Raw genomic sequence first — 20,726 nt, forward strand, 5'->3', positions numbered from 1 at the left:
TCCGGGGTGGAAGTCCGGGCGAACCAAGTGGCCTTGGGAAAGGATTGCTGTCTCCCCGCCACCGCTCCTCGCCTGGTTGCCACCCTCCGCGGATCCTTGGGAAGCCGGCCTCTGCCTCCTCGGCTTCGCGTTGTTTGGTGGCAGCCGGCGAAAACGTGTTTGAAACCTGACGCCAGATTTTGGCCAAAAGATCCGCTGGGCCCTGCGCTGGAAGCGGGAGATGACAAAAACGAGAGCACTCCTTTAGAATCTGTCATCATGCCGCTCATGAAGGACTTGTCCCTATCAGTTGCCTCCTCTCGTGGTGTCAGTTCTCCAGATTGACCCCAGGTCGCTGGTAGTTGGGAGTAAACTGTTGGCTATTTTAGGAAGGCGAAAATGGAATCCTCCAGTCGCTTGAAAGGAATGCGGTTTTGCTTTTAGGGTCTTTATGCGTGGACTGCTTATGGAAAACAAAAGCGCGGGACGCATTGTTACAGAATTAAACCGTTCCCACGTTCAGTTCTGCCGGGGCTTTGAAAAAGTACTGTACAAGTTTTGGGGGTAGTTGGCCTTAACCAGTGGTTGTATGCTGTCAGGTACACACATTCTCAACAGTTCCGACTTAAAAGCCCTTGTAAGTTTTAATAGCCTGTCAAAGTAGCAAGGGATACGGGGAATTGACTGTTGTGCTAAAAGGAAATAGAGACCTTAATATCTAAAAATTCGATCTAGTTGTAGTTTGACCTCCGCTTTAAATGTTTTCTAAAGCAACCAGTGTCTCCACCCAACATAGGATATCATGCGGAGTTATAGTTGCTTTGACATTGCTGTGAATGAATGGCGTGAATCTTTTTTAGTGAAGTCCGTCCTTTTAAATATCCTCTTGTTTTTGGTAGCATAATTTATTTTTAGCAGAGGGCAGAGACCTAGAGAAGAGAGTAAAGGTTGGTCAAATACAGACCATTTTTTAAAAGGTATAGCCATAGAATTGTAGATGAGCTTCTTTCAGTCTGTCTTCTGTTTACCTGGCTTTCTGCCAAGGATAATTTGATTGACTCATAGAACAACCAGTCCGCCTGTTGGAGGCGTTTCCCTTACAATCCCAGAGGCCCCTATTATGGATTTGTTTTGTTTTTGTGTAGGCAGAGCAGTGCTAGAAGCACTGCAGTATATTCCAGAAATATGTCATTATGTTGTCTGCAGTGCTACTAGGAGTGGACAGCAAGACAAGATAGCAGATGATTAAACACAAAGAATTATTTGAGTCCTGTTTATATAGCAGTACACTTGAAGCAACATGAACTTGCCATATATTTGAACTGAAAGGAAAAGTGTAAACCCAGTTACTTGAACATTTTTTAATAAAGCAGGGACCATGCTGTTGAATGTGAATGTGTATGTTTATTGATGTACATTTACCTTTTGAATCAAGCTTTCAGAGCCTTATGTACCAGACAAATGTTTGCTTCATTCCACAGCTAAACCTTGTACTCCATCCCCAAAACTTGAATAAAAAAAGAATATGCTGGGTATATGGAAGTTTTCACACAGGAGATGCAGGTTAAAAAAAAAAGTACTTGAATCTCAAATTCATGTGTGGGTCCTCGTTTTCTATAGAATAAACCACATTTTATAATGTACAGGCCAAGCCCTTTCCAATGCAACTTCAGACTCCCTATTCAGTTTTATCTCTTATACACATTTTTATCAGAGTCTACTTCTCTTTTATCACAGGGTACAGTGAAATATTCCATTTTATTGAATTCCCTCCCTCTTCTAAAAAAAACTGAAAAATACACTCTTCAGTCTCTAAGTCAGTATGCTTTCTTCTGTGAAGAGTTCTGTTTCTTTTTAAATTAAACATCCATCCCTTATTTCTACTAATATAGTACCCATTGGGCTATAGCAGTGGTTCTCATATACTTTACAAAGTAGGTCCCCCCTTCCAGCCTGGCACTATACTTAGTTATTACAGTACTAGAGGCCCGGTGCACAAAATTTGTGCTCAGGTAGAGAAGGCCTGGCTGGTGATCAGGGCCCATCGGGCCTTCCGGCTGCCTGCGGGGGGCCTCCTTTCCTGGCTGCCAGCTGCCAGTTGGGGCCTCCCTTCCCCAGCTGTTGGCTGCCAGCCAGGGCCTTCCTTAGTTCCGCGTCACCCCCAGGTGGTCAGCGCATGTCATAGCGAGTGATAGAACTCCTGGTCTCCCAGTTGAACTCCTGTGGGGACACTTTGCATAATAGCCTTCTATATATATAAAATATATAGATTATTGACTATATTCCCTATGCTGTACTTTACATTCCCATGACTATTTTGTAATACCAGTTTGTACTTCTAAATCTCTTCACCTTTTTCACCCAGCCTCCCAGCTCCCCTCCCCTCTGGCAATCATCAATCTGTTCTCTGTGTCTGACTCTGTTTCAGTTTTGTTTGTTCATTTATTTTGCTATTTGTCTTTCTCTGACTGACTTATTTCACTGAACATAATACCTTCTAGGTTCATCCATGCTGTGGCAAACTTTTGCTCTGAGAACCCTTTGTACTCTTAAGTAATTGAGAACCCCAAAGAGCTTTTATGTGGGCTACATTGATCATATTTACTACAGTATATGAGAAATTTAATTTGAGAAATTAAAAAAATTATTACTTTATTAAAAAAATAAACTTAATATATTTTTAAGTGAATCATCACCCTTCCCCTGCAAAAATCAATATTGAAATAAATATTCTCATCTGCGTCTGCATTCAATCTTTGTACTGTCTTATCTAGTTGAAGCATATAAAGAAAAGGAAGCCTTCCCTAGCTGGTTTGGCTCAGTGGATAGAGCATCGGCCTGCGGACCAAAGGGTCCCAGATTCGATTCCAGTCAAGGGCACATGCCCAGGTTGTGGGCTTGATCCCTAGTAGGTGGTGTGCAGGAGTCAGCCGATCAATAATTCTCTCTCATTATTGATGTTTCTCTTTCCCTCTCCCTTCCTCTCTGAAATAAATTTAAAAATATTTTTTTTAAAAAAGGAAAAGGAAGCCTCATACACATATATATTAGGGAAAGGAGAAATAGTTTATTCTTTTTTTTTTTTTTTTAGATAATTGTGGGTATTCTATACTAGTTTCTTAAGGTTAGTCAAAATGGAATCTGAAACCTTATGAATGAACTTTTTGTCATTTTACATTAAAATCCATTGTTTTCTCTTGCAAGATTTAAAATGAAATTTACCTGTGTGACATGATGTATTAGTTAATTGGAAAATATTGGGTCTCTGAATTATGCAGATCTTCTAAATATTCATGCATTTTATACAATAGCAAAATGTCACATTTGGTAATATTGCTGGCTTCATCAGAAAAGTATTTTTTTCTTTTCTTTTTCAGTTACAGTTGATATTCAATATTATTTTATATTACTTTCAGGTGTACAACATAGTGGTTAGACAGTCATATGCTTTATAAAGTGGCTCCCTCCTTGCAACCTGGCACCATACCTAGTTATTACAGTATTATTGACTATATTCCCTATGCTGTACTTTACATCCCCGTGACTATTTTATGACTACCAATTTGTACTTCTGAATCCCTTCACCTTTTTCTCCCAGCATCCCAGTCCCGCCTCCCCTCTGGCAACCATCAGTCTGTTCTCTGTGTCTGACTTTGTTTCAATTTTGTTTGTTCAGTTATTTTGTTCTTTAGATTTCACAGATCAGTGAAATCATATGGTATTTGCCTTTCTCTGACTGACTTATTTCACTGAGCATAATACCTTCTAGGTTCATCCATGCTGTCACAAACTAACACTTCATTCTTTGTAGTATTCCATTGTATATTTGTACCCCAACTTTTTTTTTTTTTTTTTAAATATAGATTTTATTGATTTTTACAGAGAGGAAGGGAGAGGGATAGAGAGTTAGAAACATCAATGAGAGAGAAACATCGATCAGCTGCCTCCTGCACACCCCCCACTGGGGATGCGCCCGAAACCAAGGTACATGCCCTTGACCGGAATCGAACCTGGGACCCTTCAGTCCGCAGGCCAACGCCCTATCCACTGAGCCAAACCAGCCAGGGCTGTACCTCAACTTTTTAATTCACTTGTCTATTAATGGGGAGTTGGGTTGCTTCCATATCTTGGCTATTTTAAGTAATGCTGCAGTGAACATGGGGGTGCATATATTCTTTCAAATTAGCATTTTATCTTAACCAGATGGTGTTCATTTTATAATTATTCATTAAAGTGTATACTTACGTTTTATGGTCTTTTCAATATGTGTGCTATGTTATATTTCACAGTTTTTTTTTAAATTAAAAGAAAATAAGGCATCAGTTTTGTAGGCATAGATCATAGCAGACAGCTCCCTAGCCCATCCAGTTCTATAGTTTGGTTATAGACGTCTGAGAAGCTCAGCCTAGCTTCAATTATTTTATGATTAAGTTTAGCTTTTGCTAAAATTTTTTATTTTTAAAAAATATATTTTTATTGATTTTAGAGAGAGGGAGGGAGGGAAAGGGATAGAGAGATAGAAACATCGATGAGAGAGACACATCAGTCAGTCAGCTGCCTCCTGCACACCCCACACCAGGGATCGAACCTGCAACCCAGGCATGTGCCATAACTGGGAATTGAACCAGGAACCTCTTGTTAAAATCCCTATTTAAGTACCATAAATAGATGAGTAGGATGAATCCAGAAATAGATCTGAGGCAAATGTAGCATATGATAAAGGTGACATTTCAAAGGTGACACCAGCAGGGCTAAAACATTTTCTTTTTAAATAAGCTAGTATAGATTCTTTTTTCTGCAGCTAAGAATTTAAAATTAAAAAAATATATATATCTAATAAAAGAGAAACATGCAAATTGACCATACCTCTGCTATACCCACAAGCCATGCCCACCAGCCAATCAGGAGCGAGTATGCAAATTAATCCAACAAATATGGCTGCAGCCATGGAGCTGGAGCAAACAGGAGGCTTGGGTTGCCCCCTGCAATGGAGAAAGCCAAGCTTCCTGTCTGCCCTGGTCGGCCCTGGCCTCCGCTCAAGGCTACAAAGTTTCAATTATAGAAGATAAATAAATCCCAACAAAAATGGTGGCAGCCACAGAGCTGGAGAGAGCAGGAAGCTTGGGTTGCCTCTGGCAATTGAGGAAGCCAAGCTTCCTGCCCGCCCTGGCTGGCCCTGGCTTCTGCTCAAGGCTACAAAGTTTCAATTATAGAAGATAAATAAATCCCAGATACCAGGGCCTCTGCTTGGGTCGCCGGGGGGCGTGGCCAGCCCGCAAACCACCACAGGCCCCTTGCTCAGGCTGCCCCATGCACCAAGGGAACCCCCACCCTGATCCAGGACACCCTTCAGGGCAAACCAGCCGGCCTCCATCCGTGCACCAGGCCTCTATCCTAGCTAATAAAAGAGTAATATGCAAATTGACCATCACTCCAAAACACAAGATGGCTTCCCCCATGTGGACACAAGACAGCTGCCACAAGATGGCTAGCAGGGGAGGGTAGTTGGGAGGGACCACGCCTGCAAGGGAGGGCAGTTGTGGGCAATCAGGCCAGCAGGGGAGGGCAGTTGGGAGGGACCAGGCCTGCAAGGGAGGGCAGTTGGGGGCGATCAAGCCTGCAGGGGAGGGCAGTTGGGTGTGACTGGGCCTGCAGGGAAGGGCAGTTGTGGAGGGGGGGTACCCAGGCCAGCAGTGGAGAGCAGTTGGGGGGGACCAGGCCTGCGATGGAAGGCAGTTTGGGGGGATCAGGCCTGCAGGGGAGGGCAGTCAGGGGCAATCAGGCTGGCAGGGGAGCAGTTAGGCATCAATCAGGCTGGCAGGCAGAAGAGGTTAGGGGCAATCAGGAAGGCAAGGCAGGTGAGCAGTTGGGAGCCAGCAGTCCTGGATTGTGAGATGGATGTCCGACTGCCCAAAACGGGCCTAAACGGGCAGTCGGACATCCCTCGAGGGGTCCCAGATTGGAGAGGGTGCAGGCTGGGCTGAGGGACACACACACCCCCGTGTATGAATTTCGTGCACCGGGCCTCTAGTTATCACAATAAAGGTAAGTGAAATAATCTCCCGTAAAGGAGGGTTAAACACATTTAGAAAACAAATACCTATAGTATGCAAGTACTTCTGCTGTTTGCAAAAAGTACTGAAAACAAAATGGAAAGGATAAAAGAAAAAGCTAAAAATAAAAAGATATTCAAGGACACAATATTAACATTATTTAAATCACATTTTGGTCAAAAGTATTAATATATACAAAGAGATATGTTGCAAAGATCTAAAAATACTGAATGTTTTCCCTATTCATTTGAAATGTCACCTTTATCATATGCTATATTTGCCTCAGATATATTTCTGGATTCATTCTACTCATCTATTTATGGTACTTAAATAGGGATTTTAACTATCCCCCAATTATTCTTTTTCAATATTCTCTTAACTATTTTTCCAGATAAACTTTTGAAGCACCTTGCAAAATTAAAAAAAAAACCACCCTGTTGAAGTTCTTATGTGAACTGCAGTATATTAGTTATATATTAAGTAATTGACATCTTTAAAATTTGACATCCTTAATTAGTCTTCCTTGTTTCCTACTTTACATTTGAATCTTAAATTATTTAAAAATGACAAAACTAGGAGCATATTAAAAAGATAGTATCAGATAGTATCAGATAGTCTTAAGAAAAATTTATAAGACAATAGACGAGTCATTAAAACAAAGACTAATACATTTTATAACATAAAAATACAACATTTTTCCGAAACCGGTTTGGCTCAGTGGATGGAGCGTCGGCCTGCGGACTGAGGGGTCCCGGGTTCGATTCTGGTTGGGGGCATGTGCCTTGGTTGCGGGCACATCCCCAGTGGGGGTTGTGCAGGAGGCAGCTGATCGATATTTCTCTATCATTGATGTTTCTAACTCTCTATCCCTCTCTCTTCCTCTCTGTAGAAAATCAATAAAATATATTTTTAAAAAGTACAACATTTTTGAATGAAGTAAAGCTATTATAAATTATAGAATGTTCTCTGATAAATTTAAAACTTGGGATACTTATGTACTTACCATGTACCAATTAACATACAGTCACTTAACTCTCAGGAGGTAGTTACTATCATTATCTCTATTTTAGAGAGGAGGATACTCTGGCACAAAGAAGTTTTACCCCAAAATCACACAGGTAATAAGTGGAAATGCTGGGATTCAAACCCAGTCAATATATCATACTGCTAAGAGTTCTTACAGAATTCTAATGCCAAAGTAAGTATGAAGATATAAAAAAGCCTTTAGGAAAGCAATTTGAAAATGTTATTAACAATCATCAAGAGATTATCTTTAGCCCTAATCAGTTTGGCTCAGTGGATAGAGCATCAGCCTGTGGACTGAAGGGTCCTGGGTTTGATTCTGGTCAAGGGCATATACCTTGGTTACGGGCTCGATCCCCAGTGGGAGGGCGTGCAGGAGGCAGCTGATCAATGTTTCTCTCTCATCAATGTTTCTAACTCTATCTCTCTTCCTCTCTGTAAAAATCAGTAAGATATATAAAAATTATCTTTAACCAAGTAATTCAGCTTTTGAGAATTTTTTTCTTAGGAAATAATCCAAATGAAAGAAAAGGCTATGTTGCTTTTATTTTAGCCCTTATTCATAACTAGAGGCCCAGTGCACGAAATCATGCACTGAGGGGGTTGTTCCTTCAGCCCGGCCTGCACCCTTTCTCAGTATGGGACCCCTTGCTTCTTACCACCTGTCTGCTCCCTGCTCCTTACTGCTCAGCTCGCTGTTCCTTAGTGCTGCTGTGGAGGTGGGAAAGGCTACCTCCACTGCTGCTGCACTCGCCAGCCGTGAGCCTGGTTTCTGGCTGAGCAGCACTCCCCCTGTGGGAGCGCACTGACCACCCGGGGGCAGCTCCTGCGTTGAGCATCTGCCTCCGGGTGGTCAGTGAGCATAATAGCGACCGGTCGTTCTGGTCGTTCCACTGTAACAGTCCCTTATGCCTTTATTATATAGAGGCCCAGTGCACAAAATTTGTGCACGGAGGGGGGCGGGTTCCCTCAGCCCGGTCTGTGCCCTCTCGCAGTCCAGGACCCCTTGAGGGATGTCCGCCTGCTGGCTTAGTACTGCTCCCCACGGGGATCGGGCCTAAGCTGGCAGTCGGACATCCCTCTTGCAGTCCGGGACCCCTTGCTCCTTGCCGCCTGCCTGCTTGCTGCTCCTTACCACTCAGCTCACTGCTCCTTAGTGCTGCTGTGGAGGTGGGAGAGGCCAGCCGTGAGCCCGGTGTCTGGCTGAGTGGCGCTCCCCCTGTGGGAGCTCACTGATCACCAGGGGGCAGCTCCTGTGTTGAGCGTCTGCCCCTTGTTGGTCAGTGTGCATCATAGCGACTGGTCGTTCTGGTCATTCCGCTGTAATGGTCACTTAGGCTTTTATTATATAGATATTAATTAGAGTGTACACTTGTCCAGCACCCATTCACCTTCTGTTGGATCTGATTCATCCCAGAGGCTAAATGAGTGTCCACCAGTTTCTAGCACTAGAGTCTCAGAGGTATCCTTCTCTCTATTTGACACCCGTGAACTATCTAATGTCCTTCCAATAAATTCCCAAGTTGTTTTCCCTACTTAATGTACATTGCGTCAGTTTGTGTTATTTTCAGAGACTTGTAATACAAAACTAGTTCCAAAGGGTAGGTTGCAGGCAACTGACCCTCAGAAAAAATGTAAGTCATGGAATCAATAAGAGGTAGAAGGCATCAGGACTCTCGTTCATATTCCAGATGGTAAGCAAATAGCCCATATATAGAGTGGTGAGATAGGGCTGAATTTATCAATAAAGAAAACAGTAAGCAGATAGTCTGCTGTCAGCATACTAGTTTGAACTGTGGTTAAAACTGTTCTGGTCAACGAATGCAAACACTCAGGCAAACACTGACCTAAGACCCCATATGACTCTTAGAAACAACAAATAATTTGATATGACTGGTAAGAACTGAATTGTGGGAGGGGAAAAAAAAAGAACCGAATTGTGTCCCTCTAAAAAAAGTTATGTTGAAATCCTAACACCTACCGTAGTACCTCACAATAGGACCTTATTTGGACATACAGTCTTTTTTGTGTGTGTTTTTAATCCTCACTCGAGGATCTTTTCCCATTGATTTTTAGAGAGTAGAAGGAAGGGGAAGAGACAGAAAAACATGGATGTTAGAAAGACAGTTCGATTGTATTGCCTCCCACATGTATCCCTACAGGCTACTGGAATCAAACCTGGGACTCTTCAATTTTTGGGCTGAGGCTCTATCCACTGAGCCAAACCAGCTCACGCAGGAATAGGGTCTTTACAGTGGTAATCTATAAAGTTAAGATAAAATCATTAGGGTGGGCCCTAATCCTATCTAATAAAAGAGTAATATGCAAATTGACCATCACTCCAACACACAAATGGCTGCCCCCATGTGGACACAAGATGGCCGCCACAAGATGGCCAGCAGGGGAGGGCAGTTGGGAGGGACCAGGCCTGCAAGGGAGAGCAGTTGGGGACGATCAAGCCTGCAGGGGAAGGCAGTTAGGGATGACCAGGCTGGCAGAGGAGGGAAGTTGGGGGCGACCGGGCCTGCAGGGAAGGGCAGTTGGGGGGGACCCAGGCCTGCAGGGGAGGGCAGTTAGGGGCAAACAGGTTGGCAGGGGAGCAGTTAGGCATTAGTCAGGCTGGCAGGGGAGTGGTTAGGGGGTGATCAGGCTGGCAGGCAGAAGCGGTTGGGGGCAATCAGGAAGGCAGGCAGGCGAGCAGTTGGGAGCCAGCAGTCCTGGATTGTGAGAGGGATGTCTGACTGCCCGTTTAGGCCCGATCCACAATAGGATCGGGCCTAAACGGGCAGTCGGACATCCCTTGAGGGGTCCCAGATTGGAGAGGGTGCAGGCTGGGCTGAGGAACACCCCCCCATCCCCCACCCCCCACCCCTGTGCACGAATTTCGTGCACCGGGCCTCTAGTCCAATATGACTGGTGTTCTTATAAAAAGAGGAACTTTGGCCCCGGCCAGTGTGGCACATTTGGTTTTAGTGTCCTCCAGTACACCAAAAGGTCATGGGTTCGATATACCTAGGTTGCAGGTTTGGTTCCCAGTTGGGGCATATACAAGAGGCAACTGATTGATGTTTCTATCTCGCATCTATGACTCTCTCCCTTCCTCTCTCTAAAAATTAATGAACATGTCCTCCTCGGGTGACGATTTAAAAAAAAAAAAAAAAGGAATTTGGACCCAGGGACACACAGGGGAAGACAATGTGAAGACACATAGGGAAAAGACAGCCATGTGACTGGAGTGAGAAGTCTATAAGATAGTAAATGCTAGGAATTGCCAGTGAAGGGGAAGAGGCAAGAAATGATTCTCCCTCAGAGATAAGAGTATAGATAATGGACCTGCCACTCACCACCTTGACTTTGGACTTCTAGAACTGTGAGACAATACATTTTTGGTAATTTGTTAAGGCAGGTCTAGAAAACAAACACAATGATATAGAGGAAACAATTCAAAGATTTGGGGAGATAGGGATCTTATATTAAATCTGTTATATGCATATAATTCCCACTTATCCAACCCAAGAATGGTTCAGTAGACTCTTCAAAGTTCTTTGGTTAATCTCTTCCCACCCTCCACCCCTCAGAAAATTTTTAATTTGATGGTAGTACAACTTTGCAGTTTTTTTTTTTTTTTTTATATGGCTAGTCCAGTGGTCGGCAAACTCATTAGTCAACAGAGTCAAATATCAACAGTACAACGATTGAAATTTTTTTTGAGAGCCAAATTTTTTAAACTTAAATTTCTTCTAACGCCACTTCTTCAAAATAGACTCGCCCAGGCCGTGGTATTTTGTGGAAGAGCCACACTCAAGGGGCCAAAGAGCCACATGTGGCTCTCGCGCCACAGTTTGCCGACCACAGGGCTAGTCCATTCTTTTGTCTTTAGGAAATCCTCCCCTAACCTAAGATCATGCCTGTACCTTCCTATATATTTTCTTTTTTTTTTTAATACATATTTTATTGATTTCCCACAGAGAGGAAGGGAGAGAGACAGAGTCAGAAACATCGATGAGAGAGAAACATCGATTCAGCTGCCTCCTGCACACTCCCCACTGGGGATGTGCCCGCAATCAAGGTACATGCCCTTGACCCGAATTGAACCCGTGACCCTTCAGTCTGCAGGTCGACGCTCTATCCACTGAGCCAAACCAGCCAGGGCATTCCTATATATTTTCTAAGCATTTTAGTTTTTCTTTTCATGGTAGGCCTTTAATGTACCTGTAATTAATATTTTGTGTTTGGCATCAGGGACCCAAAGTTGTTGTTTTTCTCTCTGTCTCTCTTGTCCTAATTCCAATTATTGAATGTCTATCCTTTCTCCATTGTTTGTAAGCTTCAAAATATGCACAGGTCTGTTTTTGTGCTCACTATTGTGTTCTGTTAGTCTACTGGTTTACAGCTTTTCCATAAAAGTCTTTTTAGGAATATGTTAGCATTGTCCCTGAATATACAGGGGACAGGGGCAAAAGTAGGTTTATAGTTGTATATGAAACAGTTTATTTTTGTGTTATTACTTATTATCTTAATACTAGAGGCCCCATGCATGAAGATTCGTGCAAGAATGGGCCTTCCTTCCCCTGGCTGCTGGCACTGCCTTTGCTCTGGCCATAGCCGCCTTTTTGCTCTAGCCGGAGCAGCCTTTCTGCCTTCCCACACTGCCCAGAGGTCTGGAGTGGCTGGGGTGGTGCAGAACGCCTGCGTCCCACCCCGCCCCCAGCTGCTCAGCGCCTGCATATGCAAATTAACCCAAGATCTTTATTGGGTTAATTTGCATACTCACTCCTGATTGGATGGTGGGTGTCACAAAGGAATGGTCAATTAGCATGTTACTCTTTTATTAGGTAGATAACTGTAAACCTACTTTTGCCCCATCCTATAATGATGAGAGGATTAATTCAATTCCTTTGATTGCTTTCAATTTAAAAAAATATATATTTTATTGATTCTTTTACAGAGAGGAAGGGAGAGGGATAGAGAGTTAGAAACATCGACGAGAGAGAAACATCGATCAGCTGCCTCCTGCACACCTCCTACTGGGGATGTGCCCGCAACCAAGGTACATGCCCTTGACTGGAATCGAACCTGGGACCCTTCAGTCCGCAGGCCAACGCTCTATCCACTGAGCCAAACCGGTTTGGCTCAAAGAAAATATATATTTTATTGATTTTTTTAGAGAGCTAAAAACATCGATCAGCTGCCTCCTGCACACCTCCCACTGGGGATGTGCCCACAACCAAGGCACATGCCCCCAACTGGAATCGAACCTGGGACCTCTCAGTCCGCAGGCCGATGCTCCATCCATGGAGCCAAACCATTTAGGGCTCAAAATATTTTTTAAAAAAATTTCCCAATATTGCCCTAGCCCAGTGGTCAGCAAACCGCAGCTCGCGAGCCACATGCGGCTCTTTGACCCCTTGAGTGTTCTAACACCACTTCTTCAAAATAGACTCGCCCAGGCCGAAAACTGACTTCTGAGCATGGGCCACGAAGTTTCAATTGCTCTGTACGTGCGCGCCCGCACGTGATATTTTGTGAAAGAGCCACACTCAAGGGGCCAAAGTGCCGCCTGTGGCTCGCAAGCCGCGGTTTGCCAACCACTGCCCTATCCGGTTTGGCTCAGTAGATAGAGTGTCAGCCTGCGGACTGAAGAGTCACAGGTTTGATTCCTGTCTAGGGCACATGCCTGGGTTGTGGGCTCAATCCCTTATAGGGGGTGTGCAGAAGGCAGCCGATCAATGCTTCTCTCTCATCATTGATGTTTCTATCTCTCCCTCTCCCTTTCCTCTCTGAAATCAATAAAGGTATATATTTAAAAAAATTTTTTTCCAATGCTAATTAAAATTTTATGCTAACTCAGCATATGATACATAAACTGTATTAGAATAAAACATAAGTTACCTGTAAGAGTTAAATATTTTATTTTGTATTACAGCAGAATGGCCAAAGACTATGACAGGTCTTCCCAGCACGTCGGGGACAACAGCCAGTGTGGTCATCATACGGGGCATGAAGATGTATGTAGCTCACGTGGGTGACTCAGGCGTGGTTCTTGGAATTCAGGATGACCCAAAGGATGATTTTGTAAGAGCTGTGGAAGTAACACAGGACCATAAGCCAGAACTTCCCAAGGAAAGAGAACGAATTGAAGGACTTGGTGGGAGGTAATCATTATGCTGTTTGTCTTTCCTCTCTATTTAATCCTTTTCTGCTTTACTAACCAGTTTGCCCTATTTCTCCCTTTCATTGAAGTGATTTTTCTCAGTATTACATGTTTTTAGTTTGCCTGGTAAAGTACCCATGTGCATTCATATTTATCTCATTACTTTGAATTGACTTTTATTTCTGATAAGGGCTCCAAAGGGAAATAATATTTTAGTGGAAATCATGTAACAATATATGCAAGGATTTATTAACCTTTTGCACTCGGATGTCGAGTGTAACTCGACACGGTTAGCATCGGTAGCAGCTCTTTTTATACTCTTTGAATGTATCAATAATTTGAAATATAAAAAAATCCAAATAAATAAGTTTGTATGAAAAGAAACTCCAGTTTTTTATTCTACTGCCGCGCTTTGTAAAATCTGGGGTATTTAAAAAATTAAATCCCGAGTAGAATAAAGGAATCGAGAAAAAAGCAAGCGAGTGCAAAGGGTTAAAGATCTTTTACATGAATAATGGTCAGCATGACCTTTACAATTTGAACTGAGCAGCCCTTAGAATTCCAGAATAGAACAGTTCGTTCTTACTTCAGCAATAGAATTTTGTTAAAATTAACCTTCAGTTTTTCTCTTTGATTTCTGTCATGCTGTATACCTTTCTTCTTATTTTCTTTTCTTTATTTTAACTTACTGTATCAATGTGTAGTTTATAAACTGAACTGAAATAGACTTCAACATGATATTTTTATGATACAAACTAAAATGTAAGATTATTCTAAAGCAGGCATCCTCAAACTACGGCCCGCGGGCCACATACGGGTGTTTTTGCCGTTTTGTTTTTTACTTCAAAATAAGATATGTGCAGTGTGCATAGGAATTTGTTCATAGTTTTTTTTAAACTATAGTCCGGCCCTCCAACAGTCTGAGGGACAGTGAACTGGCCCCCTATTTAAAAAGTTTGAGGATCCCTGTTCTAAAGTAATGAGGAATAAATAGCATGAGAAAACGAAAAAATTATTCTAATACTTATTTGTAACAATCGAGGGCCTAAGGCAAGTTAAATGTTTTCTAAGTAATAATTCTAACGAAAGCTTATGATATTATTACTAGCCTCTCTTTCTTACTTTTAGTAAATCAAAAGTCTTTTTCAGAGCAATAATAAACTAAGAAAAGTAATCAACATTCTTAATTATAAGGAGTTCAAAACATCAGTAAGAAAAACACCCCCCCACCCCCACCAGATAGGTGGATAATGGAGAGGAAGTTTGAACAGCAAAAATACAAAAGAGTAGTAAACATGAGAAAAAATGGTTAACATTTTTTTTAAAAAATATATTTTATTGATTCTTTTACAGAGAGGAAGGGAGAGGGATAGAGAGTTAGAAACATCGATGAGAGAGAAACATCGATCAGCTGCCTCTTGCACACCTCCTACTGGAGATGTGCCCGCAACCAAGGTATATGCCCTTGACCAGAATCGAACCTATGACTTTTCAGTCCCAGGCCAACGCTCTACCCACTGAGCCAAACCGGTCAGGGCTGTTTAACATTATTGAAATGAAACTCTATTTCCTTCTGTTGGGTTAGCAAAGATTAAAAAACTAGAGAGGTACTCTTTAATATTTTTGTTGAAATGGATCTCCTTTTGGTAGGATTTTAAATTGGTACAAACTGTATAGAATATAATACCTATCACTAGCTTTAAATGTTTTGTTTTGTTTTTATAAAGAGAGAAAAAAATGTTTGTAGACTTAGTAATTTCAGAAATCTACTCTAAAGAAGAAATCTGAAACGTGGACCAAAATATATGAAGAGTTATTTATATACTTAATATAAATAATGTTTAATGACTATTAATGGCTGGAAAAAACTTGAAGGCCCAATAGCTGGAGAATGGTTAAGCATATTATAATACACTAGAGGCCAGGTGCATGAAATTCATGCACGGGGAGGGTCCCCACAGTCCAGCCAGCACCCTCTCCAATCCAGGACCCCTTGGGGGATTTTTGACTGGGGATTGGGCCTAGGCAGGCAGTCAGACATCCCTCTCACAATCCGGGACCACTGGCTCCTAACAGTTCACCTGCCTGCCTGCCTGCTCGCCCCTAACTGCTCCCCTGCTGGTCTGGTCACCCCTAACTGCCCCACCCACCTGCCTGGTTGCTCCTCACTGCCCCCCGTGCTGGCCTGGTCACCCCCAACTACCCCCCCCCCCCACCGGCCTGGTCGCCCTCAACTGCCCGCCCCCCACCAGCCTGGTTGCTCCACGCAGCCTGCTGTTCAGTCATTTGGTCGTGCCTCACTAACGCCCCTGCTGGCCTGATTGCCCCACGCAGCCTGCTGTTTGGTCGTTTGGTTGCCCCTCACTAACACCCCTGCCGGCCTGGTCGCCCCACACAGCCTGTTTGGTTGTCCGTTCAGTTGTGATGGTTGCTTAGGCTTTTATATATATAGACTAGAAGCCTGATGCACGAAGATTCGTGCCAGAATGGGTCTTCCTTTCCCTGGCTGCTGGCACCACTTTCACTCTGGCAGAGCCGCCTTTCCACCTTCCTACGCTGCTCAGAGGCCCAGAGCAGCCAGGGGCGGGGCGGAATGCCTGTGTCGTCGCTATGGCAATGATACAAGTGTCCCGCCCCGCCCCCAGCTGTTTGGCAGCCATGTATGCAAATTAACCGCCATATTTGTTGGGTTAATTTGCATACACACTCTGATTGGCTGTGGGCATTGCGAAGGTACGGTCAATTAGCATGTTTGTCTATTATTAGGTAAGATGCTAATAACAATGACTATGATATAGCTATTTAATGTTTATAGATAAACTAGAGGCCCAGTGCATGAAATTTGTGCACTAGTAGGGTCCCTAGTGGCTGCCGGTTGCTGGCCAGGTACATCCTCCCTTCCCCCGGCCAGCCCTGCCTCTTGGTCGAACTCCCAGATGAACTCTGGGTCAAGGGAACAATTTGCATACTATGCTTTTTTTAAAAAAGTATATTTTATTGATTTTTTACAGAGAGGAAAGGAGAGGGATAGAGAGTTAGAAACATCGATGAGAGAGAAACATCGATTCAGCTGCCTCTTGCACACTCCCTACTGGGGATGTGCCCGCAACCAAGGTACATGCCCTTGACCAGAATCGAACCTGGGACCCTTCAGTCCGTAGGCTGACACTCTATCCACTGAGCCAAACCGGTTAGGGCATACTACGCTTTTATTATATAGGATTTTAAAAAATCAATTATATTATGAAAAATTTTAAGCATAATTAAAGGTAGAGAGAGTATGCTAATGAATTCTCATGTATATGAGGTATTTTTAATAATAGAATGACTATTGGTCATAGAATAAGCAGCATATTAGTATAAAATGATATAGTGTAATCTCAACTATGCTGAGAAATAGGAATAGGATAGAAATGTACCAATGTTAAAAATTTTCTGAATGATGATTTATTTATGTATATATGCACACACATACTTTTTTAGGTATCATAAACTGATATAGAAGATCTCTCAACTACTACTGTCCCATAGACCACTCAATTCTCTTCAAACTATAAGAAACTAATATTACTGTTTATTGTTCAATAGAGAGATATTCATACACAATCAAATATGAAATTGTACCATGTATGGAAGTACTATAATTTATTTAGTCTATTGAAGAATATTTATTTCTAATTTTTTTGTTATTACAAACTATTATAAAACGAAAAATCCTGCACATGCATCTTTTTGTACAGTGCAAGTATTATTTGAAGGATCATTTCCTAGAAGTGGTATTGCTGGGCCAAAGAGGAGTATGAGGGGCGTGCAGGAGGCAGCTGAATGATGTTCTGTTCTCACTTCAGTGTTTCTCTCTCTCTCCCTCTCCCTTCCTTTCGCTCTAAAAATCTCTCCTTTTCCCTTCCTTTCACTCTAAAAATCACTTAAAAAATAAAGCCCGGCTGGTGTGGCTTAGTGGTTGAGCATCGACCTATGAACCAGGAGATCGGGGCACATGCCCAAGTTGTGGGCTCAATCTCCAGTGTGGGGTGTGCAGGAGGCAGACAATCAATGATTCTCTCTCATCATTGATGTTTCTATCTCTCCCTCTCCCTTCCTCTCTGAAATCAATAAAATATATTTAAAAACATCCTATATAATAAAAGGCTAATATGCAAATTGACCAAACGGTGGAACGACCAGTCGCTATGACACACACTAACTACCAGGGGGCAGACACTCAATGCAGGAGCTGCCCCCTGGTGGTAAGTGTGCTCCCACAGGGGGAATGCCACTCAGCCAGAAGCCAGGCTCATGGCTGGCGAGTGCAGCGGCGGTGGCGGGAGCTTCTCTTGCCTCCGCAGCAGGGCTAAGGACCCTTCGGGGGATGTCCGACTGCCAGCTTAGGCCTGCTCCCTGCTTGGCAGAGATCTCCTGAGGGGTCCCCGGACTGTGAGAGGGTGCAGGCTGGGCTAAGGGACCTCCCTCCCCAAGTGCACGAATGTCATGCACCGGGCCTCTAATATATATATATATAATTGATTCCTGACGCATATGAAACTCGGGGATGAGAGGCTACAGAATGGATTTCTGTAAGGGTCATTGCTGAAAACAACATGATACAAGCTGCCTGCTCTCATACTGTTTCCTGTTCTGTATCCCACAAATTTAAATGAGCCTGGTTTCATGCTACAATATATTTGATCCTTTGAGTGTGAAGGTCAGTCTGTATGACAGTTTGTATGATACTGCTGGTAGTCATGCAAAGTGGGCTTTGCTATTATAAATTGAATTCCTGTATGTATTTGGGTCTTTTTCTGGGCTTTATTTTTTTTAAAATAAACTTATATCTGTAAGAATTTTTAAAATATATATTTTATTAATTTTAGAGAGGAAGGGAGAAGGAGAAAGAGATAGAGATAGAAACATCAATGATGAGAGAGAATCATTGATCTGCTACCTCCTGCACACCCCCTATTGGGTATTGAGCCTACAACTGGGCATGTGCCCTTGACTGGAATTGAACCCAGGATCCTTCAGTCTGCAGGTCATCGCTCTATCCACTGAGCCAAACCAGCTACAGCTCTATTTTTTTTAATACTATATGTTCATGTACTAGAACCATACTTTTTAAAATATATGTGTGTGTGTGTGTGTGTGTGTGTGTGTGTGTGTGTGTGTGTATCTTTTTATTGATTTCAGAGAGGAAGGGAGAGGGAGAGAGAGATAGAAACATCAATGATGAGAGAGAATCATTGATTGGCTGCCTCCTGCACACCCCACACTGAGGATCGATCCTGCAACCTGGGCATATGCCCTGACTGGGAATTAACTGTTACCTCCTGGTTCATAGGTGGACGCACGCTCAACCACTGAGCCTTGCCGGCCGGGCTTACTTTTTAAATTGAGGCTTTATTATAGTTTGTAACATGGGTAGGCCTAATCCCTTCTCATTAATTTTTAAATTATATTTTCTTGACTGTTCTTTCTTTATCTTGCTATATGAATTTTTAAATTACATTTTCTCTGATTGTCCTAAATTTTTTTTAGAGTTTATGTTTTTTTGTCTTATCTCTTAAAATACCATCTGGATAGTTGGACAGATGCTCTTTGTTATTTGGGAGCAGGTGTCTTTTTGCATCAATTGAGCTGTTTTATTATAAGTCATTTCCTCCTTTTCCTCTGTCTCACCCTAGGCAACTGGCCAGTGCTCTGTTTTTCCAGCCTTCTGTTGCTGTCAGTCAGCTCTCTGCATATCAGGTTGTTCTTTTATGTATGTCTTTGGATGGTACAGGGTAACTGTGAGGAGTTCAATAAAAGCAGCATTTCTTCTATCATTGCTTTTGTTTTTTTATTCCAAATTTAAAACTTTGTTTTAATCAGTACCATTATTTTGTCTTTTGTTCCTCAGAAATATAGAGACCATAATATTTTTTAATATTAAGTATTAAGAGAGCTGCTAGTAGAGTTATATTGGAAGTAATTGGAAGCTACTGTAATTATTTAAATATTAAGTCTTATTTTTAGGGAGCAGGTTTATGAAAGACCAATAGGGCTTAAGGTGTTAGGGAGACAGAATGTAGGTATCTCTTTTCCTGTAACTCTCATGTTTCATAGATTTTTCTGAATGATAGACTTAGTCTTTATTCTCTGATTTGCTTTTTAAATTTTTTTATCTTTTTAAGGTTTTTTTTTTTTTTCTGATTTGCTTTTGAGGATCAGCATTGAAGAAAGCATAAAATAATAAAATGACTGCCTTTGATATTCTTTCTTACTCTTGTTAGGCCCTAGAACAATGTTGCTTTCAGAATTGTGAATTAACCTAAAAAGGGATAGTAAATTACCAACTCTCTTGAATTTCTCTTCTATATTAACATTAACATTGACTTTTTTTTTTTTATCATTCTGTACTTGCTTCATTCCTTCCCTGTGTTGCCTGGTATAGTAGCCACTGGCCACATATAGCTGTTTAAATTCAAGTATAAACTAATTAAAATTAAATAGGATTAATTCAGTTTCACATTTGCAGTGCTCAATAGGTACACATCGTTTGTGACTGCTGTATGTGGGCAGTGCAGGGTAAACATTTCCATAATTGCAGGAAGTTTCATGACACAGCTGCTTAAATCTCCTGGTTTGTCCTTATCAGATGAGCTTGTTTTCTACTTTAGAAAGAAGATTGAGGTTCTCCTTCTGCATTTCATGCCTGTGTTGTTTTTTTTTTTGTTTGTTTGTCTTTCTTTTTGGTCAGAGGAAGATTGTTCTTTTCTCATTTATAAGGTTTATGCCTTTATTTTACTTCTCTTAGAACTTTTTTTCATTTATCTCTTCTCTCGATAGTATTTTTATCCCTTTGAAGTTAGAACAGAGATACAATAACCATAGAGGATATAACCAGATGGCTGCTGCTGAGGTGTACAGCAGGCATTTCATAGTGACATTCATTTGGAGGTGGTGACCATTATTTGTCCTGTCTTCAGTTTTCCATACCTAAAGCCAGTTTAGTTTCAGTGCTCATCAAGTTTAGGGGAATAAGAGTCATGCTACTCACAGCCAACATAGTAAACTAATAAGAGACTCATATGTCAGAATGTTATAAAGTTCTTATTAGTGAGAAAAATAACTGACTAGAAGTCCACATGTTATTGGCTGGCTGTAGATGAAATGAAATTTCAGATTATAATCAAAGGGTTTCTGGGCCCAAGTGTGGAGGCTTGATTAGATTACCTTAATAAGTCACCTGTCTTTGACAGCCTTGGGAATGAATCATTATGATTAGCATGTGTCTGTCATATGGACCTAATATTGTTTCTTGTAAATACTCTTTGCCATTCAACACCCCAACTTTTCTAGCCTTCCAGACGAACATTTGTCTTCTATTTATTTTTTTAAAATTCAGGCAGATTATAATTAAATTGATTTAAGGGTCAGCTTCCGATTTCACTAATACAGGCACAGGTAGAGAGACCATCTCTATTGGTTTATTTTCCCATCTCTATTGTTGTCAGTAACTTTTTTGTTCCAAGACTTGACCA

General features: G+C 42.0%; 1 protein-coding gene across 1 annotated transcript in view; it reads left to right on the top strand.

Moving 5' to 3' along the window:
* Nucleotides 1-20,726, top strand: part of PPM1D (protein phosphatase, Mg2+/Mn2+ dependent 1D) — a 34,559-nt gene that overhangs the window by 794 nt on the left and 13,039 nt on the right. The window contains exon 2 of the mRNA XM_008149501.3: nucleotides 12,982-13,210. Coding sequence (XP_008147723.1) covers nucleotides 12,982-13,210 — 229 coding nt within the window. The remainder of the gene's footprint in view (nucleotides 1-12,981; nucleotides 13,211-20,726) is intronic.

Source organism: Eptesicus fuscus, chromosome 20, assembly GCF_027574615.1.
Source record: "Eptesicus fuscus isolate TK198812 chromosome 20, DD_ASM_mEF_20220401, whole genome shotgun sequence".
In the NCBI taxonomy this organism is placed as follows: Eukaryota; Metazoa; Chordata; class Mammalia; order Chiroptera; family Vespertilionidae; genus Eptesicus; species Eptesicus fuscus.